Here is a 26731-nt window from a genome sequence, read left to right on the forward strand (position 1 = left end):
CCGGGGGTATAACATATTGGTATATCGGACGCCCTACGAGGCCCTCTTCTGCCTACAACAATCCCTATGACTCGGAATACGTCTACCAACGCAGTCATATGCACCTTCGCTTCTGCCCAGCGAATCGTCTTCGATTCTCCTGGCAGTATACTTTTCTGCGTACAGAGACATGTAAATACGTGCTTGGCCGCGTTGATATGCTCTTCGTGGTTGCGCATCGAAGAAAAAATGTACAGGTTGATGCTACCATGTATTGCAGGAGAAACTCAAATATTGGTCATAACCAAAGCTTTTCCCTCCCATGGTACCTATGTAATTCCAGACTGACGCTCTCGTGTAGTGGAGGACAAACCGTCCCATATGCGTCTTCACTGGCACGTATCTGTAGTTAAAGATTACATCTCCCTCCTCCAACACTTCTTCTTCTCACAATTAGTTCCACACGCATCAGACTTCTTCGTGATCATCACATCCAACATCATCACACCCGACAACAACAACAACAGCAACAACAGCAACAGCAACGACCCACTCGACATGGTCTTCGCACGCTTCACCGTCCTCTTCGCGCTGGGTCTCCGCGTCCTGGGTGCTTCGGCCTCTAGGGACCTCCTCGCTTTTCCTCCAGGTCCAGTGGATTTGAAAGAACTGGAATCGGCGCTGGCCCGTATCAATCTCCATTTCGCGTCCCTCCCGTCGGTCAATAGCTCTACCGCCACCTCCGACTTTGCCTCCTCTGCCCGCGAGATCATGAACAGACAAGCCACTGACATCGCCACTGACATCGCCACCGACATCGCCACCGACATCGCCACCGACATCGCCAACGAGGACGCAATAGCCACCACCCTCGTGACCAAGACTGTCCCACCCGCCTTCCCCTTCACCCTCGGCCTCGCCACCCCGGTCCCCACCCCAGCCACCGTCGAAACCGACTTAGAAGGCGCCTGGAAGATAGAGCTCTACCAAACCTACATCTACATCGAAAAACTCGAGCACCTCTTACACAATATTCGCAAGCACAACCGATGGTGTGGAGATCTCAACGACCCTTCGACCTGCAAAGTCGTACCCCTCGACCCGCCAGCCGAGTGGCTGATCGTCAATCGCAAGGACCTGATGAAATGGTGCACGGATCGTTTGGAGCCCTGCCGCGTGCGCGTTGCGGCTTTGAAGCAGTTTTTGCACCAGCCCGATCGGCCGTTGTGTACTTTGCCGGGAACGGAGTATACGTTCCTGTATGTGAATAGCTGGCCTTTTTGCCATGTTACTCTTCATCCGGATGAGTGGTGAGAGGTGAGAGATGAGGTTTATTTGGTGGTGGGAGGGGTGGTGGGAGGGGTTTGTCACGTCATTCTTGAACTCTTGATGACAGTGCGTGGTGAGGGCTGAGGAGTTTGCTTGGTAAGGTATGGTTTGATCAGAGTACTTTGACTTGGCTTGGCTTGGTTTGGTTTGGTTTGGTTTGGTTTGAGGATTCTCTCTTCTCTTGGTTTCCAAAAAAAAGGAAAAAAAGGGTTTATGCTCGGTGTTGTTTTTATTTGGACTTGCACTAGTAAGGTATTCATCACAACCACATATTACTCCCCAAAAAAAGAAAAAAAAAAAACTGCTGTATTTAACTGCTCACATACACCTTGAATCCTGTTTTCTCTTTAAAAAAAATCAATAGGTGAGTCTTTAAGTATCTATCTACATGTATAGTATACCTAGATAGATACTGTAGGTACGCAAAAGGGAAACAAAGCTCGAACAAGATCAACATCATCTCGGTATTCCGAGTACATGCAATAGGATAAGGTGATATCAGCGCCACCTACATTTCATCATCTCTGAGTCTCCAGAGGTATATTTTGAACTTTCTATATCCGAGAGCCGCTGAGTGTGTGGTAGTCTCCACTAGAAATCCATTTTTGCTTGCTGCGCGTGATCAGATGATGTGGTGGTTTAGTGGTTCGACCCAAAGAGAGAGAGAGAGAGGCTTTGGGGCACTTCCCAGCAGGATACATGTCAGCTCTTTCTTGATAATCACGATAATGGGAACCGTTCCATACATCTACCTAGAGGTATGTGAGAATCTGGCGGTGAAGCCCAAGAGACTGCGTCGGCTTCGAAAAAGAATGGCGAATATCTCATCAATAAGCAGTTCATTGCATTCTGGCAGCATTATACTTTTTTTTTACCTGTACACTCTCTACACATCCATCGCCACCCTCGCTCGTGGCTTCTTAGCTAATAGTCCCACAAGATCACGAAACATATCCCTAACAGGCGGTAAAGCCACACTACCACCTGATCCTCCCACGTCGAATATACTTGTGAGATGTTCAGGCCGAATCACAGGCCTGTCATCCTCGCCTTCTGTCAACATGAGTGGCGCCAAGCTCTCTGCCATTGCTTGATCTTCCGCTTTCGTGCTGAGCTTAGCGAGAGCAGACGAGGAGGCTGTTTCGGCATTCTCCGCCATGTTCTGAGATTCTTCTTCCATCTTATCGGAAGGTGAGGTTGCGATGGATAAGCGTCTGTCACGAGAGGACACCTGTGCCGTAGAAGATAGAGTACGGATCGTGCCGTCTTCGAACAGAATTGTGTAGCCTTTGGTGTCTTGTCCGGCCAGTAGAGCTACAGGGCTTGATTCCAGCTCGGCTTCGAAAAGTGGTTCTGGGAGCTTCGGCGTGTAGACTATAATCTGAGGTACAATCACGTCGTTCTCGATTGACATTGGGAGAGTCGAAGCGACCGCGAAAGTGTCGTCCGTGCTGTTGATGGCCAGCTTAGCGTTCTCCTGCTCATCTACTGAACCACGGAGCTTGATTGTGTAGTGCACATTGTCGTCGACCAGATTCCAAACACGAATGTGCCCGAGACTGAGCACGATGAAGTAACGGTCGAGGAAACCAAAAGACTGCACGTCCTCATCGGCAGGGATGATGCCTGTTTTGGTAGCAGTAACGGCTCCAGTGTTGGGGTTGATGAAGTGAACGAGGGGCTGTGTGGTCTCGTCCGCAGAAATGGTGGTGCATGCCAGCATCGAACCATCTGGTGAGTATGCGAGACAAGCATCAATTGCGGACTGCGTTTTGTTATGCTCAAACACTCCATCCATGGGAGAGTCGGCGCGCTCCTCCAAGTCAGTGGCGATGGGAAGCCCAACCGTCCTCCGACATGTCCATTCCATCAAGTCATCACCACGCGCATCCTGAAGTGGCACACCATTCCGGAATTTGGGTTTCGACTTCCAAATCTTCACCTCGCCATCCTCGCCCACTGTTGCGAAGCCATTTGAAGCTGGATCTGACTTCAGCTCCAATACACGACCTGCGCCGTTCCCAAGGTCCGAATTCGAGGTTCTGGCATGGGGAGCATCAGCTCTGGTGCTCAGAGTCCAAATCTGCTGCTGTTCATCCCATTTCCAAAACTTGAGGTATACCTCGCGACGCTTTAACTGCTGTTCGTGGATGTTTGTGAGGTCAATGTTGTCCAGTCCAGCCGTACGTGCAACAGCGTGCTCCAGATCTGTTGCAGGAGGGAACCACTCATCCACGGTCGCCAACCACTTCCCGTCTGCACTCAATGCGAGCAGATTGACATCTGGTGGAATGATAGGCGTGTTTTCAGGTCCGCGATTGAAGTCAGTAACATTATTCCGGGACAGTGCTTGGCGACTGATGTGGCGAGCGTTCTGTAGATCAAAAGTCTGCAAGAAAGGACGTGTCGTGACATCTCGTGCATATTTGGGTTGCGTAGCCGGAACAGTCAACAGCAGCTGACTTGGATTGGTTGGATGTAGTACGGCTGTTGTGGCGGGTACTGTCATCTCTTCAAGCCAAAGTTGCTCGCTCCGCACTGGAAGTTGCAAGCCGGCAAAGTTTGCGATTGGCTTCAATTCGGCCGTGCTCAATACCATGACGGAGTTGTCTCCCAATTGAAGAGCGTACTGGGTGCCGTTCGGCGACACCACAAGCCGCTCAACCTCCGCTGTAAGATGTGGCAAGAACTGCTTTTGGCCAGTCTCGAGCTGCCAGATGACGAGCACTGACTCCCGGCCACCTGAAATGAGATAGTTTCCATCTCTCGAAAACTTGACTGTCGACACAGCCTCACGATGCCAGTGCAAAATACGTGGATCTGGCAGAGTGGCCTGCGACGCCTTCCCAAATAGAGAGTTCAAGCTGGAGTAGAAGTGAATCTGTCCTTCTACGTTGCCGATGGCAAGCGCGAGGTCAGACGCCCCTACTTTCTGCTCGGTGGTGTTCTTTGCCGATGCTGGCAGGACGAGTCTCGCATCCAGACATTGAAAGGGCATTGGTGTTGGCATCTCGATCCAGATGTACTCTGGAGTGTTACTATTATCCTTTTTCTTGCCAAGAACCATTGCAGTCGCGCCTAAACAGATGATGTAGACGCCGTCACCAAGTACCTGTATGCTTTGCAGACGGCGGTAGGTCGAGTACAGGGCCTTCCTTTTCCCGACAATTGTGTAGGTGCCTTGACTCCGAGAGATGTAGTAGACCTCAGATCGTCCATCGGCGAGTGAAGCGCTCGTCATGGCGATCGTGGTCTCTTGTCCGGGATAGTTGCCATTGCTGATGGAGCCATTTGTCCAGTTCCATTGTACCTTTGCACCATTGTCGTATGATACCTCAACGTGGTCTGGGTATTCGGCGCTGAGAGTGTATGCCAATATCGATCGTCCATCAGGAACAGCATGCGTCCTTGCAAGTAGAGAGCTGTTCAAGTGTAGCAGCTGGACTTCGCGTACAGTAGCAGCAATCAAGCACTCGTCACCATTCTCATCTACCACAAAAATCGGATCCTGTGCTATGTATCGTCCTGCACTCGGTTGGGACAGCCACCAGCCGTACTCATTTGGTTTGGTCAGTTCCTCATCGCCTTTCAAACCGGCCTTGACTTCGCGATGCGCAATTCGCCTCGCCTTCTTCTCCAAAGCTCGTTGTCGCTTATCATTGGTCGACAGGATTGTGCCCGACTCGCTCCTCTGCTCCGCTCCTGCTGCCGTGTCTACTTGTTCACACTCCACGAGTTCCTGAGCCACTCGCTGCTTCTTTTTCTTCTTGTTCTTCTTGGACTCGGCTTGGCCTGCATCCGCGTCGACCATTGGCACATCTGCCCCCTTTTCAGGTTCATTACTGCCTGTCACCTGCTTGACGTGGGTAGATGCGCCGTTCTGCAAAGACTTTCGCTTTTTAGCATTCTTCGCTGGAGTGGCCTGGCTTTCATCCGGATTCACGGGCTGTTGGAGCTCAGTCTTGACTTCGCTGACTCGTGCAGCCTTCTTCTCCTGTTTGCTCAGCTTTGGCGTATCGGGAGTGTCTGTTGTAGCGGGCACTGCATTGTGCTTCGGTGTGCTTCCATTCACGGTGCCATTAGCCTTTGCCGCACTCTTCTGCGCCTGCTTCTGCCTTTTCGGCGTTGCAGTATTGACGTGCTCCTGCTCCAACTTCCTCTTTCTTTCCGTCTCTTTAGCCATCGTGGGAATGCGTTGTCCAGTAACAGATGTAATTGTGTAGACCACCACGGGCAATACGAGAGAAATCCAGGTAGATGCACAGATTCTATTTAGTTTTGTCGACTGTGAAAAAGTTCGAGGTCCGTGCTCCATTTTTGGACCGGGATTAGAACCACCATTAGTTCGAACAGTCTTGTCTTCTACTTCCCACCTGCATCTTTGCGACAACGACGACAACTTTCTAGATACCACCAACTGCGCCTCGATAACACCCCCACGACTGCAAATATGATCATCCCCATCCGTTGCTTCTCCTGCGGCAAGGTACACACCACCCCAGACCCATCTCCGAACCGGCCGCATACTGACCAGTCCTTCGCGCCAGGTCATTGCGGATCTCTATGAGCGCTATGTCGAGCTCATCGGCACCGTACAAGATAACGGAGACACTGTATCGGATGGCGACGCGATGGACCAGCTGGGACTCAACAGATACTGCTGCCGACGAATGATGCTCACCCATGTGGATCTCATTGAGAAGTTGCTGAGGTATGCACTCAGTGTACACAAGTGCGCGATGGGGCGCGTAGCTGATGAGGGGAATAGGTACAATCCAGCAGAACGCGACATCATCAAACCGGGCAACCGATAATTCCACCCAAATTTGGTGGAGCGAGTTCGGAAATGTGCATGTTATGGGATTCAGCGAGGTGTTCTGGCGTTCAAGCGGTGCCGGGGGCAAGAAAAGTTGTTAGGCACGAGAAGGAGCGCTGCCACTAGCCAAGAGTACAAAGGCATAGGTGGAGTCTTTACGCACTCGGGAATTTGAATCACTAAGTGGAATGGTTAGCCTGGGAAACGAGCTTGGGAGCTAGGCATGCGCCAATCACCTCGCATCTGGTTGGAAGAAGTGAAGAGCCCATGCAGATTCGACAGCAACACGAGAAGAAAGATTCGCGGCTGCCACCCGAAGGCCATGCATTCCACATCTGCGCTGTTTCGTCTTGTTAGCCCCAGTACGAAACATCTCACTGGGCACATCCTCGAGACTGCATGCGTGACCCTCGGTCAATCTGGCTCACTTCTGACTGCGTAGTATCAAGCATCTGCCATATTTCATGAGGGACAGATACAGTGGACATCCAGATCCATCTTCCTGCGTGATGGCAGCTATATCGTGGCGACCAGGCATTGGACTTCGCGCCTGGCCGAGCACACGGCCGGTGAAAAGATGGTCTTGTGCCATGTTTGACAGCTCCAATCGATTTGAAGGTGGCAACGGTACGTGTAGCTGTTCAATACTCAATGCTCAGTGCCATCAGTTGTGCGCTTACGATATCAGAAACTTCAGCTCTGCCAGACCGTCTTTTGTCTCACCCCTCGCACATTTGCTCTCTCTCTTTCTGTCAAACACCCCAGTACCTAAATTTACCTATACATTACCACTATCGACAAGGCCAACAATCAGGACGGCATGGTGCGCCACATTTTGTCGCTCAGCATCCTCTTTGAGCATTCACTATGAACGGGTGGCTGAAGGTCGACCGTAGCTTGTTCAGCTTGGCGGCGACTCCGCACATAACGGCTTGTTCCTACTGTCACGTTTCATTTTGTGGCAGTCCTCAGTGCTCGGTGACAGTGAAAGCCGAGTGCACGAGTGCTGTTTTGGTGCCACTCTGTATGTATGTACTCACTCTGCCTCAGACGTTGTTGCCGGTGACACCTATGTCGACAGCTGTAACGCAAGGACTCCATACCACTGTGGAAAGCGCCAGGCCTAAGTCGTCCAAGTCGTGCCCGAAGCAGAAACGAAGCGGCCCGAGTGTGTATAGTCGCGCATGAACTTACACGCAACAGGATCTGGTGAGGTGGCACGTGGTTGCATACTGGGACGCCATACCTTCATGTAACATGCCAAACGTTGCATCCACCATGAGGCCAACTATCACCTAGCTGGAAGGCTGAAAGCTCGAAACAAATATAAAAGATGCCTTTCCAGATACACATACGAGAAATCAGAACAGCGACACCTCACCACAGCGAAGAAGCATAATAGAGGATACCGACTCCGTTCAAGCGCAAATCAGCATCTGCCAATATGAAATCCATCATTGCAGGCGTAGCAGCTCTGCTCTTCCTCACCAGCACTGTCGCTGCCCAGAACTACACCCAGTCTAAGCCTTTCAACTTGATACTCAGGAGCTCCAACAGCACCCTCAATGGCAAAGGTCTCACCCCTTGCCACGAAGGCGCCGCGATTGAAGGCCTCTGTGTCAGCAATGCACCAGGCCAAGCATACCAGTGGAACACGACCGATGGCCAGGTTGTTAGCAACAAGAATCTGGGCAAGTCGGGAATCCTGACCTTTGAGCTCAAGGGCGGCAACTTCGTCGGTAAGCAGTGCTTCAGTCGCTAGGCAGCTTATACACCATATGGATGATGTACTGATCCAGTGTGATTCTGCCACAGCATCCCAGCCCATGCACCTAGTCTTCAACGCCGCAACCAACATCGCCCACGCACAATTCGCTCCTGTGGCTCCATCTGAGGCCGCTCAAGTCGGATTTGACAGGAAGCACAAGATGTTCATTCCTGCGTACTACGACGACACTGTCGTACCCGCCAAGGTGAACAAAGAGTTCGGGCTGTACCACTGGTACATTTGCCAGTACAACTATTCTGGTTACAACTATTCCTCGCTGAATTTCGTGGTTGGCAACGCGCAGCCGCAGAACCCTACTTGCCAAAAGGTCGATGTCGTACGAACTGCGATCAGGACTGGCTACTACAAGGCGTAAGAAAAAAAAAGTGATTCTTCAGCCGTTGATGTGTGTGGTCCGAGGAAAGAAAACAGTATCTGGGGAAAGCGTATAGACATAAATGCACCCTCGGTAGGAGTATATTGATTATTACATAGGTAGTCGACATTCCTTCAAATTGCAGGTGGTAGTGATACAATATTCATGTGCTACTTTCTCCCCGCGAAACACGAACATTCCAGGTTGTCATCTGCTCTACACATCCCTGCAAGTCACTTCCAACATTTCCCAGTCTGCCTAGGTACCTGTAGGCAAGCAAAGCTATGACGTTATCCTTGTACAACCTTATTCCCAAGTGAATATACAAGCAACAACTTGCAAGTGATCACATTATACCTTATCTCAACAACAACAGCATCACGTTTGAGAAACCCCAGCTTGTTTCTTTCAATTACAGTCTCAAAACACAAGACATCATCATTATACAGAGGAAAATAAAGAAATAAAAAAGAAATAAAAAATGTCCTCCTACTTCGGCGACGTGCCAGGAAACATGGCCAAAGCATTAAAAGGACAAGGAGGCAAGTCTCTTCTTTCCTTCTTCCCTCTTTCCTCTTCCCCTTGTCTTTTTGTCTATTTCGACTTTACCTATTATCGTCAAGAAGAAGAAGAAGAAGAAGCACCTCGAAAGACAAAACAAAATCGCTGACACTTTTTTCCTTCTTCCCTTTTGATAGGCGGTTTACAAGCATCCTCCACCGCAGTGGGAGATATGATTACAGAGGAAACGCAGTCGAGAGGACAGAAACAGGCACAGGCTGCGAGTGAGAGTTTGAATCGGATGAGTTCGGGTATGTTTTTATGGGTTTTCTATCATTAATGTGATTCTTTATCTTATTGTGATCGAGCTTTGTGCTGATCATCAACTCGGTAGGAGATAAACGATCAGGGGACACAGTGGGAGGAACGGGGATTACAGCGCAAGATCAAGTTGCGAATCAACAGACGGGTTCTGCGGATCATTTGGGCATGGCGTTCAAGAAATGAAAGAGACTGACTGGTCGCTGTTGCTTTCTCTCTCGCTTTCTCTCCTCATGACCGACAGAGGTGTAATGCGCAAGTAGAAGGCGTGGTTGCTTTTCTACAGAACGAACTTACATCACCGATGCGTCCATTCAGCTTTCTTCTTCTCGGCAAAAGCCTTCATCCCAATTTTCTGGTCCTGACTTCCAAATAAGCCGTGGAATACTCTCCTTTCATATTCCACTCCCTCTCGAATCCCCAGATCTTGACTCTTATTCACAACCTCCTTACATGCCTTGACAGCAATCTTACTATACCCCGCAATCATCTCCGCAGTAGCCAGCGCCCCTTCGACACACTCCTCGGGCGTCGCAAACACCCTCGCAGCCAAACCCCACTCATACGCTTCCCTCCCACTGAAACTCTTGCCTGTCAAGATCAATTCCATCGCCCTCGATTTCCCAATCGCCCTCGTCAACCTCTGACTCCCTCCCGCACCTGGTATCACGCCCAACTTGATCTCGGGTTGTCCAAAATTCGCCTTTTCCGAACAGTACAGAATGTCCGCCATCATTGCCAACTCACAGCCTCCTCCCAACGCATGCCCATTCACGGCAGAAATGACGGGTTTCTTGATCGTGGCAGGCAGTTCGGACCAGGACTCGATGAAGTCGTCTCCGTAGGCGTCGGAGAAGGTTTTGGTGGACATTTCTTTAATGTCGGCGCCTGCTGCAAAGGCTTTGTGGGAGCCGGTAAGGACTATGGCGCCGATGGTAGAGTCGTGGTCGAAGGACTTGAGGGCTGAGTTGAGTTCGAGGATGAGGGGGGTGAACAAGGCGTTGAGGGCTTTGGGGCGGTGGAGTTCGACTGGAAGACTCTATGCATCAGTCTATGTAGATATGATGTATAGCGATGTTGGCTCAGTCGTGGTGGCGGGTATAACTATATTCTTACCCAGGCCGACACCTGCTCGAGGCGTGGATACTTTGATGTGTTCATATGTTGTTTCGGTTGCGCTGGAATAGGTTCGTATGCGCAATGGCTGCATGAAGCGGCCGAATTGGGTGGCACTGGGCCTGAGTTTGGATGCCAGCATCGTTGTGGTGGTGGTGGAGAGGGCGGAGGTGGTAGGGATTACATGTAGGTAGTAGACACAGAAGACTGAACCAGCAGTTGCTATGTGAATATGTTTCTAGGACAAGAGCTTCACACCTCGGATGTCCATAGCTCAGCTTTTAAGCCGCCGCCAGCCTAGTTTTCCCAATGCATGCGCCACACATGCCACTCGCCACAAGCAGGGGTCTGCCACGCATCCGTTGGTATGCATGTACGGACTGCGTGGACACTACTCACTCCTTTGCGCCTGAAGTCTAATAATTCTTCAATTCCCACGCGCGTCTTGACTTCACATCCGCCTCCACCACCACCTCTTCCTCCTCCCACGCCCATTCACCCCATCGAGACGGGAGCCGACTGCCGCAACCATGGACGCGCCCGAACCAGATACGCCTTTTGCGGCCGTCTCGGCGCAGACAACCCGCTTCCAGCAGGTATGGCAATGGCATTGGCAACAGCACTGACACGCCTGTCGCAAACACCATTGATGGCGTATGAGGCCTGACGCGATATTGCACAGATCTACCAGTCCTACCTCGACAAGTCTACGCCCTACATCGCCTACCGATGGATAGCCACGGGCATCGTGTTCTTGCTCTTCGCCATGCGGATAGTCTTCGCACAAGGCTGGTACATTGGTATGGTGCAATCCACAGGAAGCATAACATCCATTCCGCGCCATTGACCCTTCGTCACAGTCGCCTACGCTCTCGGTATCTACCTTCTGAACCTCTTCCTCGCCTTCATTACCCCCAAATTCGACCCCTCCCTCGACGCCGACACAGATATGGAAGATGGCGTACCTGCCGGACAATCTTCCCTGCCCACGAAGAACGATCAGGAGTTCAAACCATTCGTGCGCAGACTACCCGAGTTCAAATTCTGGCACTCGGCGACAAGAGCGGTGGCTTTGAGCTTTGCATGCAGTTGGAGTGAGATCTTCAATCTGCCCGTGTTTTGGCCTGTGTTGGTGATATACTGGCTGGTATTGGTAATCTTGACAATGAGGAAGCAAATCCAGAGTATGATCAAGTACAGGTGAGTGGAGAGAAGTGAAGTTGATGGGGTTCAAAAGGATACTGGCAGATCCGGCATAGACGAAGCAATCTTGGGACATGCTAACCAAAGAGAACAGATATGTGCCGTGGGACTTTGGAAAGACCAAGTATGCTGCAAAATAAGGAAGCGACTTTTGCGCCGCCAATAGCGCAAGGGGGGGTAAATGAATTAGAGACGAATAGAGACTTGTATGAACAGCATGATATGGAGGCCTGTGTGTGGCTTTTCAGCAATAGGAAACGTGGTCTGAGATTTTTTTTTCAATTCCCGCCCGAACACCATCACAACCGCCCTTTTCCATATAGTTGAACACACTATGATGCGGCCAAATACAAAATGAGAACACTACGATTAATATGCGAGCACCATAACTGTTTACTACTAAAATACTACTACAAACAGCACAGAGTTCATTTCATACCTTACTAGGTACCTGTAGGTACCTGATCTATAATCGTCCCCTATACTGCTGGTCTTCACTAGGTACCCAATGCTTGCGCGACAAAGGAAGCGATATGAAAGGACGCTGGAGTGTTTGAGAAAGTTTTCTTTTTATGTATGTACCATCCAAGTGAATTTTATTGACGTCCATGCTCACAAGAAGTGAGGTGTTGGTGCTGGGAGAGGCAATTCCCCATTGGTTAGCGACTATACCAGGTACCTCTACCGGAGTTCCCATCGTGCCTTCCCTGGGCAGGTAAATTGTCACTTGTCAGTCTTGACAAACACAAGTCAGCCCGGCTTTTTCAGTTGCTCAAGAGATACCTACGATACGGGCTTCCATAAACGTCTTCTACCTTTTCCTCTCCGCGCGCCACTTCTGTCTGGCAAGGAACAGCCACGCGATGAGAAAAGTCCCGCAAAGCGAGTGATTGATGCCGTCGCCGTGGTGCAAATCGCGCCAAGGCGAGAGCCCGCACAACGACGTCGTGGGCCATGCGTACACTGCTGCAGCATGTCCACTAGCATCGATTTTCAGATAACAATGAAAGATCTTGCGATCAAACAATGGGTGGAGCCCTCTGTGTCCCCGCTCGTGCCTTTATACTCGGCGAAGAGTGTTCCCTTGTGAATGCTTTCGCATCGCTGTGAAAAATCATTGACCAATTGGATCTGGCGAGGTCGCCGTCGTTCATTCATGTGGTGGAAACACAACTGTGTGTGAGTACAATAGACGGGAGATGTGATAAGAAGCATAAGTGTATAGGATCGACGACGCCAACGACGGGCCACCAAGCAGGGTCGGTATCCTCTCATCCGCGCATGTCAGCGCCGTCAACCTGCGTCAGTCAACTAGGTGTACAGGGTATCATCTGCGTCAGAGCAGTGCAATCTATGAAATCGCCACATTACCGTAGTGTACTCCGCCATGCTTGCCGGGGCCATTAGGTACCACTAGGTCCCGCCGCATTTGCAGCCTTCCTTGCCTTTCTGGCCTCGAGTTTGCGCTGCCTAAGCGCTTTGCGCGAGGCCTTATCGGTCTTCGCAGGATACTGCTCCGTAATCTCCGTCTTCTTGCTTTTCTTCATCTTCTTGGGATTCGTCTCTGTGGTTTTTGGGCCGTTCATCTTCTTGGAAATCGTCTCTGTGGTGTTTGGGCCGTTCGTGGTCGGGGGCTCAATCTGTGGAACCGCCGCGGAGCTGCCGGAGGTGCGTCAACTCGACAGTGTCGTCAAAAAGTGTCAAAGTCAGCACTCACTTGCCCGCTGCTTTTGCTGCGGCTTTTGCTTTCTTTTCGGCCTTACTCATGTTAGCCTTCTTCGGCTGAGGGGGTTCGAAAGGCGCATTAAGTGGATCGGCTGGCGGCGCTGACGACTGCTGCTTGGCACGTTTTTTCGCCTTCCTGCTCGGGATCTGCTGCTTGCCTTGATTACTATACGACAAGTCAGTTTCCTGTCAGTGAATTTTAGACTACCGCCGGTAGTAGGAGCGGTCGACAACAGGCGGAAAGGCTGACTCGTAGTACGGGAGATGTGCCGACCGATCCCCGGCGGCAGTCGGGCCGTACTGGGGAAATGCATACCCAGCTTGTGGCGGCGATCTTGGTCGATCGCCCAATCTCAGTCCAGGTGACGGACGACTCGGAAGACTGCTGGGTAGAGCGGTCCGTGGAGGCTCAGGTTTGCTTGGAAGCCCTTGCGGAGCTGGGACCTGTGGTAGCTCTGGGTACTGCGGATAGTTGTAATAGCCGGATTGGTATTGCGGCGGCACTGGGCATTGTGGTGGCAGAGGAAGTTGGTCATGGTTTTGTGAGGCGGTTGACTGTGGGTGCATACGGCGATCTAGGTCGTGCAGCAAAGCCCGTTGAGCCTCAAAGGACGTGTAGCAGCCGCCGAGGATACATCCCAGAATGCTCTCTGACTTGTTCTTCCCGGTGCGTATGTCGTTGAGCCGCTTCTGAATCGCAGCGTGGGCCCCACTGAAACATTTAAAGACCTTCTTGATCTCGCGAGAGCCTCCGGAGATGTCGTTTTCGGGACGATTGGGATCCACGATCGTCAGCGTAGCTGGGTTGATCTTGCATTGCACATGGTCCACGCCCTTTCTGAACAGTTTGGCGGGCTTCATCATGATACCAGTATCACGAACATTGAAGCGGTTACCATACAAATCAAAAAAGTTCTGCAACAGCTCACCGTAGCTGAAATCGTCGCCACTCAGCTGCGTTTCTGGCATATGCTGCAGCATGCTTGTCACCAAGCAGATGATGGTGAAACCACCAATACCTCCCAGAAAGACTTCGTTGAGCCCGCGCATGGTCAAAAACTGCTTGATGATGACGACCAAAACGGGCATTTGAGGATAGCGCTGCTTCCACTCTTGGAATGTGGGGATTGCACGGAGACCAGAATCATTCTCAAAAGAGACATCGACTTTGATGCCGGTGGTAGCGTCGACAAATTTGAGGATCGGGACCCTAGCCTTTGTGATGACAACGACTTTACTATCTTGGTCAACGATGCCCCAAGTCTTGATCATTTGGGCAAGCTTGTGCATTTTGGTATTGGTTCTGCAGAAAACGGCTTGACCGCCACCCATGTAGGTCCGCGAGACGGCAACCAGGTCCATGTCTGCAGTTGGTAGATAAAGGTCTGACGCGAAGGACCCGAACGAGCGAACGTTCACTTCGCCACCGCCATGAGAAGCACGCACAACGCGTTCGATCCGATCGATCAAGGCCAGGCGACAATTTCGCTCGTACTGTCGCGGAGCAACGTAGTGAAAGAAGTCGATTATCTCCTTGTGCAATCTGCTTATAAACGTGTCAGCATCCTCAGAAGAACGAGTTCTATGATCGCGCTGCTTGGGCCGAAGCGGTCTGATGTCCGGCCAACTACATCGAGAAGTCGTAACACCGCGTGCACTTACCTGAGTCCAACACTCGAAGAGTAGTCCACATCGCGGGGCACCCATGGAGTCATGTTGGAGCCGTCCGATATCCACTCATCCACGATACGGCCAGCTAATGAAGATACTGTCTGCTCGAGACCACGTTTACGCTTACCCCCTGCGCCTCCGGCATACGTTTCCATGAGTTCATCATCATTTGGCATAACGAAATCTCTAGGAGACGGTGGAGTGGGATCGTCAGGCGGCGGAGGCGGAATGTAGGCATCATCCTCGGGCTGCGGAGGCGGAGGAGGCGGAGGAGGAGGAGGAGGGAGTTCCGCAGCTGATAGTGTCGGCGGGGCTCCGATGAAATCATCATCATCGCCTTCCGAGGAGTCAATCTCACCTTCCTCGGATGCTTCTTTGCTTGAGTCATCATCAAAATTGAAAGAGATGTAGTCATCGTTCTTAGCGATGGAATTGACGGTAGCAGCGGTCGCAGCAGCCTCGGCCTTTCGCTTGCGAATCGTTTGAACGATGTCCTTCTTCGCAGTCGTCACCACATCAGTCGGGGGCAAGACAGAGTACGGATCAGGATTTGACCACTGAGGTCGTGCAGCCTGTTCTTCAACCTCCTTCTCAGCCTTGACGCGCTTCCGAGGCTGCTCGTCATCTTCCTCGTCATCTTCGTCTACGCTGTCATCGTCGCTGGAGTCCATTGCTGCATCAAATTTGGCATGCTCGTGCGTGCCAAACATTTCTTCCGTTGCGCCGTTGTCAGTAAATCCGAGAATCGCACGATTGTGTGCAGGCCTGGGCTGCCATCGCCCACGGAAATTGCCTCTGCTGCCTCTGCCACCTCGGCCACCTCGAGCAGTGCTAGGATATGGCCTCTTCTCTTTTGCACGTGAGAGACCATTGCGCGAGTGCGTCTGACCATTTGGCGCCGGTGGAAATCGCGGAGCTTCAGGGCCAGAGGCCTGAAATGTGAAGTCACTGCGCGGTGGACGATAGGTATCGGCTCGTGCGTCGCGCGGAACCTCTTGGTCCATTCTGCCGGCAGCGCCATGGAACCTGAAGCTGCCATTGTCGCGATAACCATCGTCACGGCCGTTTGCCCCGTGTGCGCCCTCGTTGTGTCGCTCGGTGCGATAGGTGTCGGCATACTCGCGGCGAGGTGGTGAGTAGCGGTCGTGCGCCCGACCACTGTCGCGATGGCGCGAAGGGTAGTATGAGTCCCCCATCTGGAGCGTGCACCTGTCGAGTGCTCGTGGCGAGACGAGGAACACAGAATGAAGTCGTGAAAAGCACGACGGCGTTGCAAAAACAAGCACACAAGCAGAAAGTGGCAGTCGAAAATGACGGATTGATGCCTTGCCCCAAACTTATTCAGGTTTAGCCTGAGCTCTCGTGACTCCTACTTGGCACGCTAGTCCCAAAGGAGTGAGGTGCTGAAACCCGGTCGTGATTGGCTACTTTAGCGAAAGGTGTTTCAGTCGCGTGACAGTCTCGACTTACACATATCCGCAAGCCTGGTATGTCGCTTCTCATGCTCGCCGACAACTACTTCCTATATCTCGGAAGATACCCTCGGAGTCAGGACCGCCTTCCAGCGACATTGTAGTCGCCTGACTGCATGTACTGAACTAATACGAATCTACATCATGATAGAGTCCGACAGCAGCAACCATACAACAACGTCCGCACTCCAATCTCCCCCCGGTGACGGAAAACGCTGTCTCGCTGCCAAGGTTGCGAGAAGTATAGCGGAGCGGCATAGCATCAGATAGGTATGTATATTCAGACAGCTTAGACCCCCCGTGTAGGTTCAAGGAGTCCATTCCGTTTCAGACTACATACAAGAGCCCCCCTCCGCTATCAGCAACGGCATAGCCAAAAACTCGTATCAGATATCTACGTCCTTGATATATAGATCGAACTTCTCCGTCACTCAAGGATCACAACCACTGCAATCTCCCTTCAATCGCAGCCGCCTCAAGCCTATAGCGAATGTTCAATGACACCTCCGCATCCTCCAGGTAATTCTCAAACAGCCCATCCAGAACATTCTGCGCTTGCATTGCCTTGGCGACCAACTTGGCCATCTGCTTTTGCTCGGTCTCGACAAGAGCGCGAAGTCGAGGCACAGGAAGAAGGAGAAGAGGCGCAGGTCTCGGTAGCCACCAAGAATCGTAACTCGCGACTTCGGCAGCCAAAGGCGCGGATAAGGCGTGCAATTTACTGTACATGCTCTTGTAGCGATCCTCGGCGAACTGCACCACTCCGTGTGCCCATATGGTTGCGAGACGGATCATGATCAAAGCATCTGCTTGAGTGGACGCAACTGCTTGGAGCTGCGTCTCCAGAATTCCCACCTGGCCCAGCAGGTCGAGCAGAGCAAGCTTGGTTTCTGTAGATGCCAGAACAAGCGCTTTGACTTCTTCGAGGTGATTGACAGTAACCAAGTTGTGGTAGTGCAGTACGAGACTGTGACTCAGACTGCGCTTCGAGAGGAAAGGTATGGTCTGATATACCCCTTCCCGCACAGCCAGAAACAGATTGTCGCTCGTATTCGTGGCGGAAGTGAGGTTTTGGAGCTGTTCGCCAAGGGCTGCGATACCATACGGTTCCCAAATGGATACCTGCTGACGGAACACGTTATCGTGGGCGCTAAACGACTCCACGAGCCTATGCGCTTTGTCTGCTATCGAACCGATGTTCTCGGACTCCTTGAACTGCTGGACATCCATGGATTTCTCCAAGTCGGAGAGTATCATTGTCAAATTCGCGACAATTGTATGCAGAGGCAAACCCAAGAACTCGAGGGATGCAGACATCTCATTCAGGGCGCCCAGCTCCTCCAGAACGGTCGTCAAGGGTGTTGTGCCATCAGAAACGCCGTACAATGAAGGTGTTTGCTCCTTGCAAATCGATGTCGACAGCGGTGGGAGCACGCCAGCGTGACATGCCAGCTGAACACCACGGATCGCGGTACTGCTGAGAAGAAGTGCGGGTCCGAGAATGGAAATCGTGGCTACTGTCCAGATCAAGATGCGCAGAATGACCCTTATTGCAGGCACGAAACGCTCAATCGTCTGGGGCGTTGTTATGTTGACCAGAGGGTCCGCAAAGCGGATATGCTGGCTGAATTTCTCCTCCACAGGCTCGAAAAAGCCATGGCTCTTGTGTGTCTTCGTTCGTCGCCGCAGTACGGCCTCCCGCTCTTCCGTTGACTCCATGTTGCCTTCTACCACGTCTGACGAAGTTGAGAGAAATACGGGCCTGTCCTAGGTATAATTCCGCACACGTCGCCCGATGACATTGCTATTGAGAGTCTAGGTCTAGCCGATCATGTCAAGTGTTCCTTTGCCTTTGTCTCTGAATCGCCATATCCGGACAATGAAGTTCAATGAAAACGCGTCAACGTTCTTTCGGAAGACCTCGAGAGAACTATCGCCATAACAGCTCGACCTCACCTGCTCATGGCCCAAGCGTGTACCTGTCTTCGCCACAGTAGGATGTGTGGCCTGGCGCTGCCATAGTTCTAGACGTCGTGATCATGCATCTCAAAATGGAATGACTCCTAGAGTCTCTTGCCTCTGGGCTAGAGGTCGTCCGTATGTCGTTCAGCACGAAATTTCCAAACATGGGTACCTTACGCACTAATCATGACGCCTGGGAATTTGTGCATAGTAGGATACCAGACACGAACAGCTTGAATGTCGATAGCGGTGGGATGCTCTGTTGGTCGTAAATAGGGACACAAGGCCCAGCTGCAGAGACGTTTTGGTACAGGCGTATGCCGTATGACCGATTTCCTGACATTTATAGCATTGAACTAGTCCCTCCCTCCGCCTATACGCAAATTCCCCTGCAATGTAAGAGCTGTTCATGTGACTTTGATTGGGTAGAAAGTAGTAGTAGTTTTCTGTGCTGCTTCTTTCACTCACGGCGCGTAACTATGTAACCCTGAAGGGTTCAGTGGCTATCGTCCTATCAGGTACAGGTAGCATACAATGTGGGGCCGCAACCAGCCAATAATCGCTTCCAACAACCCGGATTCCGCTCCGGACCCCAAACACGCACGTCAGCCAGCTTGGTCTTCCACACGATCGTCAGCTCCACACAGCTACATCTTGTCTACTACAGCACCGTCCGCCGGCCATGGCCTGCAATCGGCCAAACACGGGGCCACGAAGCGCAGGTGTGAAGAGACGCTGGTCCGTTGGTAGCGAGCGATCGCGCAAGAGTGCACGCTTAGAAGAGATCCGCCAGAACAGCAGCCAGACTGCGCACACTCCTCAAGAAGCCCTCCCCCGGAAGCGGACACGAACCGACGCGAGCCCACAGGATGATCAGGTGGAACAGCTTCGTAAAAGGGCGAAGATCGAGTGCGCTGAGGAGATCAGCACGGGCGAGGAAGACCTCGACCCGATAGCATATTGGAGCCAGCACCATCGGTGGCCTGATAAGTACTTGGAGGCGTGCGACCCTATGGCCAACATACTTGCGCGGAAGAGGTCAACGAGCTCGAGAAGCAGGAAAACCTCATGGGTGGACCTGGTGACTGCCAGTTCAATTACCCCAAGCGATCAGAAGCCAAGAGAGGAGAAGAGCGCCGATTACAAAACCGTCCGCTATGAAACTGTGCTAGCCACAAAGGGAATTTTTATGGAAAGGTCAAAACTTGGCGTTGCGGAATCGAGCAGGACGCTGTGCCAGGATCTTCTGGCCAATGACCAAACTCTCCCTAAAGAGTCTTTATTTGACGACGACCTATTTGAAGAAACTTGTCGGATGGTGCGAGGCAGGAACGAGGCGAAGATCATTCAAGATATTACCCGTCTGGTTGTTCCTTCGGCGCAAGTTTTAGCTATGCGGAGCGGAGGGCAGCTTACAGGACTTATTGAGAGCGTTAACGAAGGGTGGAATAACTGCATCTCGATAACGAAGACGCGACCACAGCCAGACTACGCAGTTGGCTTCAGACGGGAGGCGTTCACGCAGACGCAGCTAGACCGAATGCAGCCTGTTGTTGGCGATCTCATGGATCAGTCTTACTTTATGGCTACTTACTATATGTACTTCCCCTTCCTAACATGTGAGGTTAAGTGCGGCGATACAGGATTCGATATCGCAGATCGTCAGAACGCCCACAGTATGACTATCGCGGTACGAGCTGTAGTAGAGCTATTTAGAGCTGTCAAACGCGAAAAAGAGCTTCATCGGGAGATTCTCGCTTTCTCGATCTCGCATGATAATGAGAATGTCAGGATCTATGGCCATTACGCTGAGGTCGATGAGCGAGAGCCGAAGTACTACCGCCATCCAATTCGCCAATTCAACTTTACGGAACTAGATGGCAGAGAGAAATGGACCGCATACAAGTTCACAAAGAGCATATATAATAGCTGGATGCCGGTACACTTCCAGAGGATCTGCTCGGCCATCGATGACATTCCCGCAGACGTAAGCTTTGCATTGTCAGGGTCGGACCTTCATTTTACGGAGCAATCGGGACTATCGCAGGACGTCAGCGCACACAGTATTGCCTCGTCAAGCGTAGACTCCAGATCAGTACAGGCACAAGACACACATTCAAGCGCTGTCGACAATCCGTCTGGCACCCCGAGCACTTCATTGGACGGAGGAGTGTTCAAGAAACCGAGAAGGGATCGTGATCGAGGGCAGAAGTAAACAGGTACTAGTAAGAATTACCGAGAACGATCAATCAATTCATTTGCATATCAATACCTCTCTCAGTGCGAGTCTACTCGAGAAGCAGGAGCAGGCGGGCTCCAAGTCTCAACCATTGCTTTGTACGAAGCCTTGACTTTAAGCCCTGCCTATACACTCGTACCCTGATAGCGGAGCGCATTGTCATTTGTCAGATCGAGCCGCGACAGCCTGCGAATTGAAACTGTTTGATCACCTTTTGCATCAACATTTCTGAGGTGCTCTTCGCCAGGGGTTTGCCTTTGTTCGCGGAATGATATGAGCCAGAATGCCGCCAAGCGGGGGGATATGATAGCTACACCATGTATATCCATTGAGCGCCTAAGTCGCGAGAAACTGGCACCTTGCCGACCACCATGTGACCAGTTCCACCTCATCCATATCCACCATGACAACATCATCTCGCGCTTTTGATGGTTTGGAGATTCGCGGCCATCTTTGAGGTTGAGCGTAAGTCGGATTCCTGGCTGAGTGTGTGTAGGCTAAGTGTGGTCGCTGTCTACCTTTCTCAGGAAATGGTATGGAAGCAAGTTGTGATCGATTGACCTGTGCCAGGCGGCTCTTTTTTAAATATTCATTGGCTACAAGTTCATTGTATTCCATGACCGCGCTAAAAGCCACCTATGCTCATTTTTCGTACGATACTCTCCACTGGAAGTCTCGTACAAAGACTTGGTATCGTTGACAGTAGCGATATAAAACCAATAGTATATTAAAAGGTGTAATAATATCAGAAGTAGATTCCGGGTTTCTAGTACTGAATTGAGTGTATTCCATTCAGGGATTCCATCTCTCCAAGGGAGATTTGCGGCATAGTACGGTTATCTCGCCACCACAGTAGCTGCAATACAGATGGTTGATAGTGTTGATATCCAGATTGACTTCGTTATTTGCGCAGAGTCCACCAGTGCCGTAGGGTTCTGACTGTCGAAAGTCGCTGTACGGTATGGATGGGCATCCGACACCCCAGAGGCCGCTAGCACGCGGACTTCCGGTATGTCCAGCCTCGCTGCTCTCGTCTCCACGAGCTGGACTGGCTGGGCCGCCAGGTTCCGTGCCGTCGTGCTCGTCAATGCCGCCTTCGCCTCGAGTCCATGATCGAAGGAGGTCGCGGTCCTCAGCCTCCTTCACATCGTCTTGATGATGTTCCACACCCGCGGTTCGCAAGAGCGAATGGACGTTCGGCCAAAGTAGAAGCAACTTATGCGGCGCAGTCCGATGACCGTCCCGTTCAGGTTCTCGGAGCCGCCGAGGAATGTCTTCGGTGATTTTTTTCTTCTCGGCTTCAGCACCTCCTGGATGATTCACATAGTTCCGCTGCTGTTCAGAGTGTCGACTGTTTTGTTTGCCGGGACGCAGGCGTTCTTCAAGACTGTCGATCTTCACAGTCAATGCTTCAAGATGTTGCGAGTGGGACTGCATATAACTCAGGAGCTTTTCCATAATCTTGTCGATCCTAATACAGGGTCAGAATGGAATGAAGATGCAGATGGAACATGACCGTACTTGGTAGGCGGCGTGTCGCGATAGTGACACGATAGGCTGTTCGCGTTACAGAACGAGCACGGAGAGCCTTCGTCACATTTCTGTTTCCGTACTCTGCATTCTTCGCAAGCCTGAAGCACATTAGCAACGTATGTTGGAGAAATTCTGACTAAACAGACTTGGGTCGCGCGCGTTCGCTTTCGCTGAGGCCTAAGTATGGGGCCTGTCGCTTGTTCGTGGTTTGGCGGTGCGCCGTATATCGGCTGTCCGGGTGGCGGGCCTGGATACTGATGGTGCTGACTCATTGCTGTTGGCTGCATGCACTGTAGATGCTGCTGGCAATACGGTGGATAGTAAGGGAGTCCATGGTGCTGTACGCTATTTCTCGGTGCACAGCCGAGTTGGCCTTCAAGTTCCATGTAATTAGTAAGGGAGAAGGAAGCTGCTGTTGTAGTACGCAGTCGTAGGGTTGAGATGGAGGAAATTGGGCACGACTGGCGAATAAGTATTCCATCTGACCAGACGAGTCCAGAAAACCGTGCCTCTATCTATATCGACAGCATCTCGCTTCATCCAACCTCGCACTAGCTCCCTCGCCAATGTGTCAACTAGTAAGCATTAGAGACAGCAGTTGAGGAGCCGTGCTGAGTGCAGAGAGAGAGCAGAGTGATAGCTTGACTGTTGCACTGCCTCCTATGCTTACCAGGTAAGGGAGAGTGCGTTGAACTTTGAACCACACACCACACTATCGCCCAATGGAGCAGTGATATATCCTATCAGGAAGGAAAAGATGGGGGTGGCCACCCACACCTCTACTGTACATACAGCGCCGAGAAGAACACCTTGCCCATGTGACCAATAATATGTCCTACGGGCCTGCCCGTTGGTAGTACGGAATGGGTGCCAATCTCAATTTTCACACGCGCGCAGACGCGCGTGTATTCTTCTTCTTTCTTGGGTTTCTTCTTAGGTTTTTTCTTGGGCTTCTTCTTTGGCTTCTTCTTAGGCTTCTTCTTGAGCTTCTTCTTGACCTCTTCTTGGGCTTGTTCTTAGGCTTCTTCTTCTTGGGCCTGCTTCCTCTTCTTCCTAGGTATCTCCTCCTCCTCTATCTCCATCTCCATCTCCATCTCCTCTTCCTCCTCCTGCTCCTCCTTACCCTTGTCCTTGTCCTTAGGCTTCTCTTCTTCTTATCCTTCTCTTCTGAATTTTAGGCAAGGTAGCCTGTAGGGACAGATAGGTAGGTGGGTAGGTAGGTAGGTGCCTGCGGCGGGCTTTTTTTGAGGTGGTAACGCATTGGATTTAGTGGATTTAGCGCGCTCTACCCCAAAAGATCGTACCAGTTAGAGCGTGCGCTCTCTGGAATTTCTAGCTATATACAGCTATATGCGCTTCGGAAGGTTTGGAGGTCGTTCTGTACCAATTAACCCATGTCACCTGATAACATGCCACCCATGTACATGGTTTCAACACTCTGAGATGGCAGATAACAGTCGCGACCTGGCACGCAGCTATCGGTCACTGTATAGAGGTAGGACGGATGGCTGGGGCTAGATTATTAGGTAATCGCGGACCCGTACAGGTCCTCGGGACTCAGGTCTATTCCACTTCCCCGGCTGCCAAACCTCCTTTCCTTCATCACACTAACAGTAAGGTGGTATACGATGAAGATGGATCATCTAACTGTTGATGAATTCCTACGAGATACAGTCAGTCGTTGCATCACTTGGTAGAACTAGAGGCGTCCTTGCTGACACGACAAAAGGATATCCAGGCGAAACTAATGCGTCTGTTTGTGAGAGCGACACCTGTTCAACGGACGCGGCTCAAGCAAATTTTTCAAAACGACAGATCTGAACGCCCTCCACAGTTTGTGCGCGACCCGACGTTTCAACCCGCATGGCAGTATCTGGTGGCCGAGTCAAAACGGAACATATTGATCAAACTCATCAAGAACGCGCACGAGGCAGTCGAATGTAATCCAGATGTTATTTGGTCTCCAAAGCAAGCGATATTTCAACGTGGTACTAGAGAGGAACCTGCCATTCAGTGCCTAGCACGAGGACTGGACACCATCGACGGTAATGCTCGCGGACTGGAATGCGCTCACCGGTTTGCCTTGCTCTATATAAGGATCGAACTGAAACTACGAGCGCGTGAGAGCGGGCCTTGGCCGCAGAAGGGTGCTGCTGCTGCACTCAACTCGATGGCGGAAGAACTACACCACATGTGTGTCAAACCAAGGCAACGAGTTCTGTCCTGGAAGAAACGTGCCCGAGCATTCGAACAGATATGGAACTTGAGGCCGGGACTCCTTCTACTCCTGGGCAGCGAAACGAACAACGCGTAAGCTGCGATGGTCGCAGTATTTGTGCATCTTCTAACAGTTGTAGCTTCGAGAAAGTCTTATCAGAGCAAGATGTAGAGGTCTACGTCAGATGCATCGAGGCCAACATGCCTGACCTCTACACGAAGTGTGTACGACTGGATGGCGCCGCACGACAGGCATTTGAAGAAGGCCTTAAAGCATACGGTGGAAACTCGAAATTCCAGCAGTGGAGGGATGCACAAAGGGAGGCGGTGACTACTGACCAGTCGAGGGCTCTGAACCTGCTTGCGCAAGCCGCAGCGCAGCGCCAAGACCCTCCCCGTGACAAGTATGCTGGCGCAGATGCAGACGTAGATCTTGTCGGCTGGGTTGATGTAACACTTCCTGATCTTGGAACGCACGACTGTCAAACGCAGCTACCGCTCGTACAGGTCAGAATTGATAAGGATGGCGTAGAGCGACAGACTTTTGCGGACTCTGCTGCTGAGCCAAAGCTCAAGCTTCTCAAGCATGTGATATGCAACCTCAGAGTCTCCTCTTTCGGCGAAACCCTGCTGCTACGAGCTACTGAACCACAGCGACGCTGGAGTGCCGACGGCCATATTACAGCAGTGTGTCTGGAGCATACAGCTATGAGCAACGAAAGTGCTTCTCTCTTTCTAGACCGCGACAACCTGATGTCCCTGTTGGGATCAGCTGTGAAGCATGGCTTGTTGGAGCGGCAGCTGGAGCAGCTAGAGTGGACATACCGTGGGACTGGTGACGAATTCGGTTCACCCGACTCTGACCAGTACATCCGCGACAGCTTTGCTCTATTGTGCTACATCTGCCCACGGGAAGAGGCTCTAGATCCGAAGTATGAATGCCTTTTGGTCTATGTGGATTGTGCTAACAGTCATAGATTTACCATTATTATGGAACAGCTTCTGCCAGCTTTGCAGAGTATGTTCCAATACCTACATTACCAGAGCGGAGTCTGCATCGACGATGAATTGCGACACGACTTGATTGAGACCTGGATTGCGACAGTAAAAGCATACAACTTCAGACCTTCGCCGGATATGCTCGAACTTCTCAAAGTTGGAGGACAGCTGCATAAAAGTGGCGTACCGTCGTACCTCCAGTTAGCTTTGGCAAGAACGCAAAGTGTCATCCTGCGAAGAATAGAGCAGTACGTCGAATCCGACGAAGTAATAAATCTGGCCATCCGCACGTTTCCATTGGAAGATGTCCGTACGGCCTGCTTCAGGGGCCTTCTGTACCTTTCGCTGGCCGAAAACGCCATACTTCGGAATCAATACTCGACTGCAATGGAATGGGTTGATGCCATCGAATTGACCGTTGCACCCGCAGAGCATCTCCAGAAAACCGCCTTAGTATGGCACTTATTGGAAGAGAAGTGGATTGCCATGGGCCGGATATACCGATATACAGCTCAGTTTGAGAAGGCCGAAGAGGCCTTACGGCCTTGTCTAAATCGGCGTCGCCAATCATCCATGACCAACGTACACCACATTGTGCGACAGCTTGCGGACGTGTATGTTGAGCTTCGGGAATACGAACAGGCGAAGACTCTTTTGGACCACTACCTCGGCCAACTTCGCGAGCAAGGCAAGCAGAGCTCGCGGCCATACAGCCGGCTGTTACTCTCCAAGGTTGATGTGGACATAGCAACTGGCGACCACAAAAATGCGCAGGCTCTGCTAGACGAGATAGACCAGGGGTTTGGAAGAAAACCACCGACTACTCAAACTGAACAGCTTGATCACGTACGTGCAGTAATCGCTTCAATGCGCATTGCAATGTATGGAAACAAATGGGACCGAGTTCTGAGGCGCTCCATGGAAGCTCTGCGCTTGGCGAATACTTACTCGTCGTTCGCGGGAACCAACTACTACAAGGGTTACATACTGAAACTCCGCACAACTGCCTATCTTTCCTTGGCGCATGCGGATATCGCTGCAGCAGAGGATTGCGGGCTAGAGCCTCGAAATTTCATTACTGGCGTAGGGACGTATGATCTGGAGAAGGCGCATTCGTCTTTGCAGGCGGCATTCCAGAGCTGTGCACTCCCTATCAACCGAATTCTATCTACGACTCCACCCTCGAACGGCGGTGTCTGACGTCGATGCTAGCGATCGCAGCGGCAGTCAGTAGCTGACTGGGAGTCGATCGAGCCGAATAGGGGCTCTGTCAATGGTGTAGCCTTTGTCAAAGATGGCAAAGCGACCTATATAGCCTCCGTCTGCAAGTCGGGGAACTGTCATCCCCAAATCACATTTGTAGGTTCTGAATTATGTACTTATCAGGATATCATCTAGTAACAGATATTCGCAGTTTCCGTGCTGGGTCGAAGTTGCGTGGTCGGAATTATCGGACAAGGCTATTTTCAATAGCAGGATTTTGCGATGAAGGAGCCGCACAAAT

The 26731-nt window shown here is 51.5% G+C and overlaps 12 protein-coding genes across 12 annotated transcripts; 7 read left to right on the forward strand and 5 right to left on the reverse strand.

The window, feature by feature from the left end:
- Positions 1-360: 360 nt before the first annotated feature.
- SEPMUDRAFT_109388 (uncharacterized protein) lies at positions 361-1293 on the forward strand (the record flags this gene model as incomplete). Its single annotated transcript, XM_016900779.1, has 1 exon — positions 361-1293. One exon carries the CDS (start codon positions 361-363, stop codon positions 1291-1293), a length of 933 nt encoding a protein of 310 aa, XP_016759418.1.
- An 868-nt stretch (positions 1294-2161) lies between these two features.
- SEPMUDRAFT_150259 (WD40 repeat-like protein) lies at positions 2162-5528 on the reverse strand. The gene has a single exon (XM_016906055.1). The coding sequence runs from the start codon at positions 5489-5491 to the stop codon at positions 2195-2197; it is 3297 nt and encodes a 1098-aa protein (XP_016759419.1). The 5' UTR covers positions 5492-5528; the 3' UTR covers positions 2162-2194.
- A 171-nt stretch (positions 5529-5699) lies between these two features.
- Positions 5700-6821, forward strand: SEPMUDRAFT_150260 (DNA-directed RNA polymerases I/II/III subunit 10). Its single transcript, XM_016906056.1, has 3 exons — positions 5700-5794; positions 5856-6019; positions 6077-6821. The coding sequence occupies exons 1-3, from the start codon at positions 5759-5761 to the stop codon at positions 6120-6122; spliced, it is 246 nt and encodes an 81-aa protein (XP_016759420.1). The 5' UTR covers positions 5700-5758; the 3' UTR covers positions 6123-6821.
- Positions 6822-7568: 747 nt separating this feature from the next.
- SEPMUDRAFT_134474 (uncharacterized protein) lies at positions 7569-8269 on the forward strand (the record flags this gene model as incomplete). Its single annotated transcript, XM_016902646.1, has 2 exons — positions 7569-7863; positions 7940-8269. The coding sequence occupies 2 exons, from the start codon at positions 7569-7571 to the stop codon at positions 8266-8268; spliced, it is 624 nt and encodes a 207-aa protein (XP_016759421.1).
- A 400-nt stretch (positions 8270-8669) lies between these two features.
- Positions 8670-10378, forward strand: SEPMUDRAFT_88748 (uncharacterized protein). The gene is made up of 4 exons (XM_016910482.1): positions 8670-8810; positions 8967-9080; positions 9164-10119; positions 10207-10378. The coding sequence occupies exons 1-3, from the start codon at positions 8750-8752 to the stop codon at positions 9274-9276; spliced, it is 288 nt and encodes a 95-aa protein (XP_016759423.1). The 5' UTR covers positions 8670-8749; the 3' UTR covers positions 9277-10119; positions 10207-10378.
- Positions 8670-10378, reverse strand: SEPMUDRAFT_126863 (ClpP/crotonase). Its single transcript, XM_016902108.1, has 4 exons — positions 10207-10378; positions 9164-10119; positions 8967-9080; positions 8670-8810 (listed from the first exon to the last, which is right to left on the reverse strand). Exons 1-2 carry the CDS (start codon positions 10346-10348, stop codon positions 9389-9391), a joined length of 873 nt encoding a protein of 290 aa, XP_016759422.1. The 5' UTR covers positions 10349-10378; the 3' UTR covers positions 8670-8810; positions 8967-9080; positions 9164-9388.
- A 284-nt stretch (positions 10379-10662) lies between these two features.
- Positions 10663-11788, forward strand: SEPMUDRAFT_150261 (golgi membrane protein). The gene is made up of 4 exons (XM_016906057.1): positions 10663-10802; positions 10889-11006; positions 11067-11406; positions 11504-11788. The coding sequence occupies exons 1-4, from the start codon at positions 10737-10739 to the stop codon at positions 11547-11549; spliced, it is 570 nt and encodes a 189-aa protein (XP_016759424.1). The 5' UTR covers positions 10663-10736; the 3' UTR covers positions 11550-11788.
- Positions 11789-13338: 1550 nt separating this feature from the next.
- On the reverse strand, positions 13339-15476 carry SEPMUDRAFT_47828 (uncharacterized protein; the record flags this gene model as incomplete). The annotated part of the gene is made up of 2 exons (XM_016909044.1): positions 13339-14677; positions 14797-15476. 2 exons carry the CDS (start codon positions 15474-15476, stop codon positions 13339-13341), a joined length of 2019 nt encoding a protein of 672 aa, XP_016759425.1.
- Positions 15477-16715: 1239 nt separating this feature from the next.
- On the reverse strand, positions 16716-17996 carry SEPMUDRAFT_118603 (uncharacterized protein; the record flags this gene model as incomplete). The annotated part of the gene is made up of 1 exon (XM_016901440.1): positions 16716-17996. The coding sequence occupies one exon, from the start codon at positions 17994-17996 to the stop codon at positions 16716-16718; it is 1281 nt and encodes a 426-aa protein (XP_016759426.1).
- Positions 17997-18884: 888 nt separating this feature from the next.
- SEPMUDRAFT_150266 (uncharacterized protein) lies at positions 18885-20776 on the forward strand. The gene has a single exon (XM_016906058.1). The coding sequence runs from the start codon at positions 18922-18924 to the stop codon at positions 20452-20454; it is 1533 nt and encodes a 510-aa protein (XP_016759427.1). The 5' UTR covers positions 18885-18921; the 3' UTR covers positions 20455-20776.
- A 1-nt stretch (position 20777) lies between these two features.
- On the reverse strand, positions 20778-22437 carry SEPMUDRAFT_150268 (uncharacterized protein). The gene is made up of 3 exons (XM_016906059.1): positions 22158-22437; positions 22000-22109; positions 20778-21949 (listed from the first exon to the last, which is right to left on the reverse strand). Exons 1-3 carry the CDS (start codon positions 22395-22397, stop codon positions 21271-21273), a joined length of 1029 nt encoding a protein of 342 aa, XP_016759428.1. The 5' UTR covers positions 22398-22437; the 3' UTR covers positions 20778-21270.
- Positions 22438-23661: 1224 nt separating this feature from the next.
- On the forward strand, positions 23662-26509 carry SEPMUDRAFT_150270 (uncharacterized protein). Its single transcript, XM_016906060.1, has 4 exons — positions 23662-23684; positions 23741-24321; positions 24369-25160; positions 25206-26509. Exons 2-4 carry the CDS (start codon positions 23759-23761, stop codon positions 26425-26427), a joined length of 2577 nt encoding a protein of 858 aa, XP_016759429.1. The 5' UTR covers positions 23662-23684; positions 23741-23758; the 3' UTR covers positions 26428-26509.
- Positions 26510-26731: the final 222 nt, after the last annotated feature.

Source organism: Sphaerulina musiva, assembly GCF_000320565.1.
Source record: "Sphaerulina musiva SO2202 unplaced genomic scaffold SEPMUscaffold_7, whole genome shotgun sequence".
Lineage (NCBI taxonomy): Eukaryota > Fungi > Ascomycota > Dothideomycetes > Mycosphaerellales > Mycosphaerellaceae > Sphaerulina > Sphaerulina musiva.

What these genes read in the sequence shown, in the direction of transcription:
- SEPMUDRAFT_150261 (XM_016906057.1), top strand. Translation starts at nt 10,737, where the DNA reads ATGGACGCGCCCGAACCAGATACGCCTTTTGCGGCCGTCTCGGCGCAG. An exon ending in AGACAACCCGCTTCCAGCAG is followed by an intron (nt 10,803 to 10,888) that starts GTATGGCAATGG and finishes GATATTGCACAG; the next exon opens with ATCTACCAGTCCTACCTCGA. An exon ending in CAGAGTATGATCAAGTACAG is followed by an intron (nt 11,407 to 11,503) that starts GTGAGTGGAGAG and finishes CAAAGAGAACAG; the next exon opens with ATATGTGCCGTGGGACTTTG.
- SEPMUDRAFT_88748 (XM_016910482.1), top strand. Translation starts at nt 8,750, where the DNA reads ATGTCCTCCTACTTCGGCGACGTGCCAGGAAACATGGCCAAAGCATTA. An exon ending in AGCATTAAAAGGACAAGGAG is followed by an intron (nt 8,811 to 8,966) that starts GCAAGTCTCTTC and finishes CCCTTTTGATAG; the next exon opens with GCGGTTTACAAGCATCCTCC. An exon ending in TTTGAATCGGATGAGTTCGG is followed by an intron (nt 9,081 to 9,163) that starts GTATGTTTTTAT and finishes TCAACTCGGTAG; the next exon opens with GAGATAAACGATCAGGGGAC.
- SEPMUDRAFT_150266 (XM_016906058.1), top strand. Translation starts at nt 18,922, where the DNA reads ATGGCCTGCAATCGGCCAAACACGGGGCCACGAAGCGCAGGTGTGAAG.
- SEPMUDRAFT_150270 (XM_016906060.1), top strand. Translation starts at nt 23,759, where the DNA reads ATGCGTCTGTTTGTGAGAGCGACACCTGTTCAACGGACGCGGCTCAAG. An exon ending in GGCAGCGAAACGAACAACGC is followed by an intron (nt 24,322 to 24,368) that starts GTAAGCTGCGAT and finishes TAACAGTTGTAG; the next exon opens with CTTCGAGAAAGTCTTATCAG. An exon ending in GAAGAGGCTCTAGATCCGAA is followed by an intron (nt 25,161 to 25,205) that starts GTATGAATGCCT and finishes TAACAGTCATAG; the next exon opens with ATTTACCATTATTATGGAAC.
- SEPMUDRAFT_126863 (XM_016902108.1), bottom strand. Translation starts at nt 10,348, where the DNA reads ATGCTGGCATCCAAACTCAGGCCCAGTGCCACCCAATTCGGCCGCTTC. An exon ending in TCGAGCAGGTGTCGGCCTGG is followed by an intron (nt 10,120 to 10,206) that starts GTAAGAATATAG and finishes AGAGTCTTCCAG; the next exon opens with TCGAACTCCACCGCCCCAAA.
- SEPMUDRAFT_150260 (XM_016906056.1), top strand. Translation starts at nt 5,759, where the DNA reads ATGATCATCCCCATCCGTTGCTTCTCCTGCGGCAAG. An exon ending in GTTGCTTCTCCTGCGGCAAG is followed by an intron (nt 5,795 to 5,855) that starts GTACACACCACC and finishes CCTTCGCGCCAG; the next exon opens with GTCATTGCGGATCTCTATGA. An exon ending in CTCATTGAGAAGTTGCTGAG is followed by an intron (nt 6,020 to 6,076) that starts GTATGCACTCAG and finishes TGAGGGGAATAG; the next exon opens with GTACAATCCAGCAGAACGCG.
- SEPMUDRAFT_150259 (XM_016906055.1), bottom strand. Translation starts at nt 5,491, where the DNA reads ATGGCTAAAGAGACGGAAAGAAAGAGGAAGTTGGAGCAGGAGCACGTC.
- SEPMUDRAFT_150268 (XM_016906059.1), bottom strand. Translation starts at nt 22,397, where the DNA reads ATGGAACTTGAAGGCCAACTCGGCTGTGCACCGAGAAATAGCGTACAG. An exon ending in AGCGAACGCGCGCGACCCAA is followed by an intron (nt 22,110 to 22,157) that starts GTCTGTTTAGTC and finishes AATGTGCTTCAG; the next exon opens with GCTTGCGAAGAATGCAGAGT. An exon ending in CGCGACACGCCGCCTACCAA is followed by an intron (nt 21,950 to 21,999) that starts GTACGGTCATGT and finishes ACCCTGTATTAG; the next exon opens with GATCGACAAGATTATGGAAA.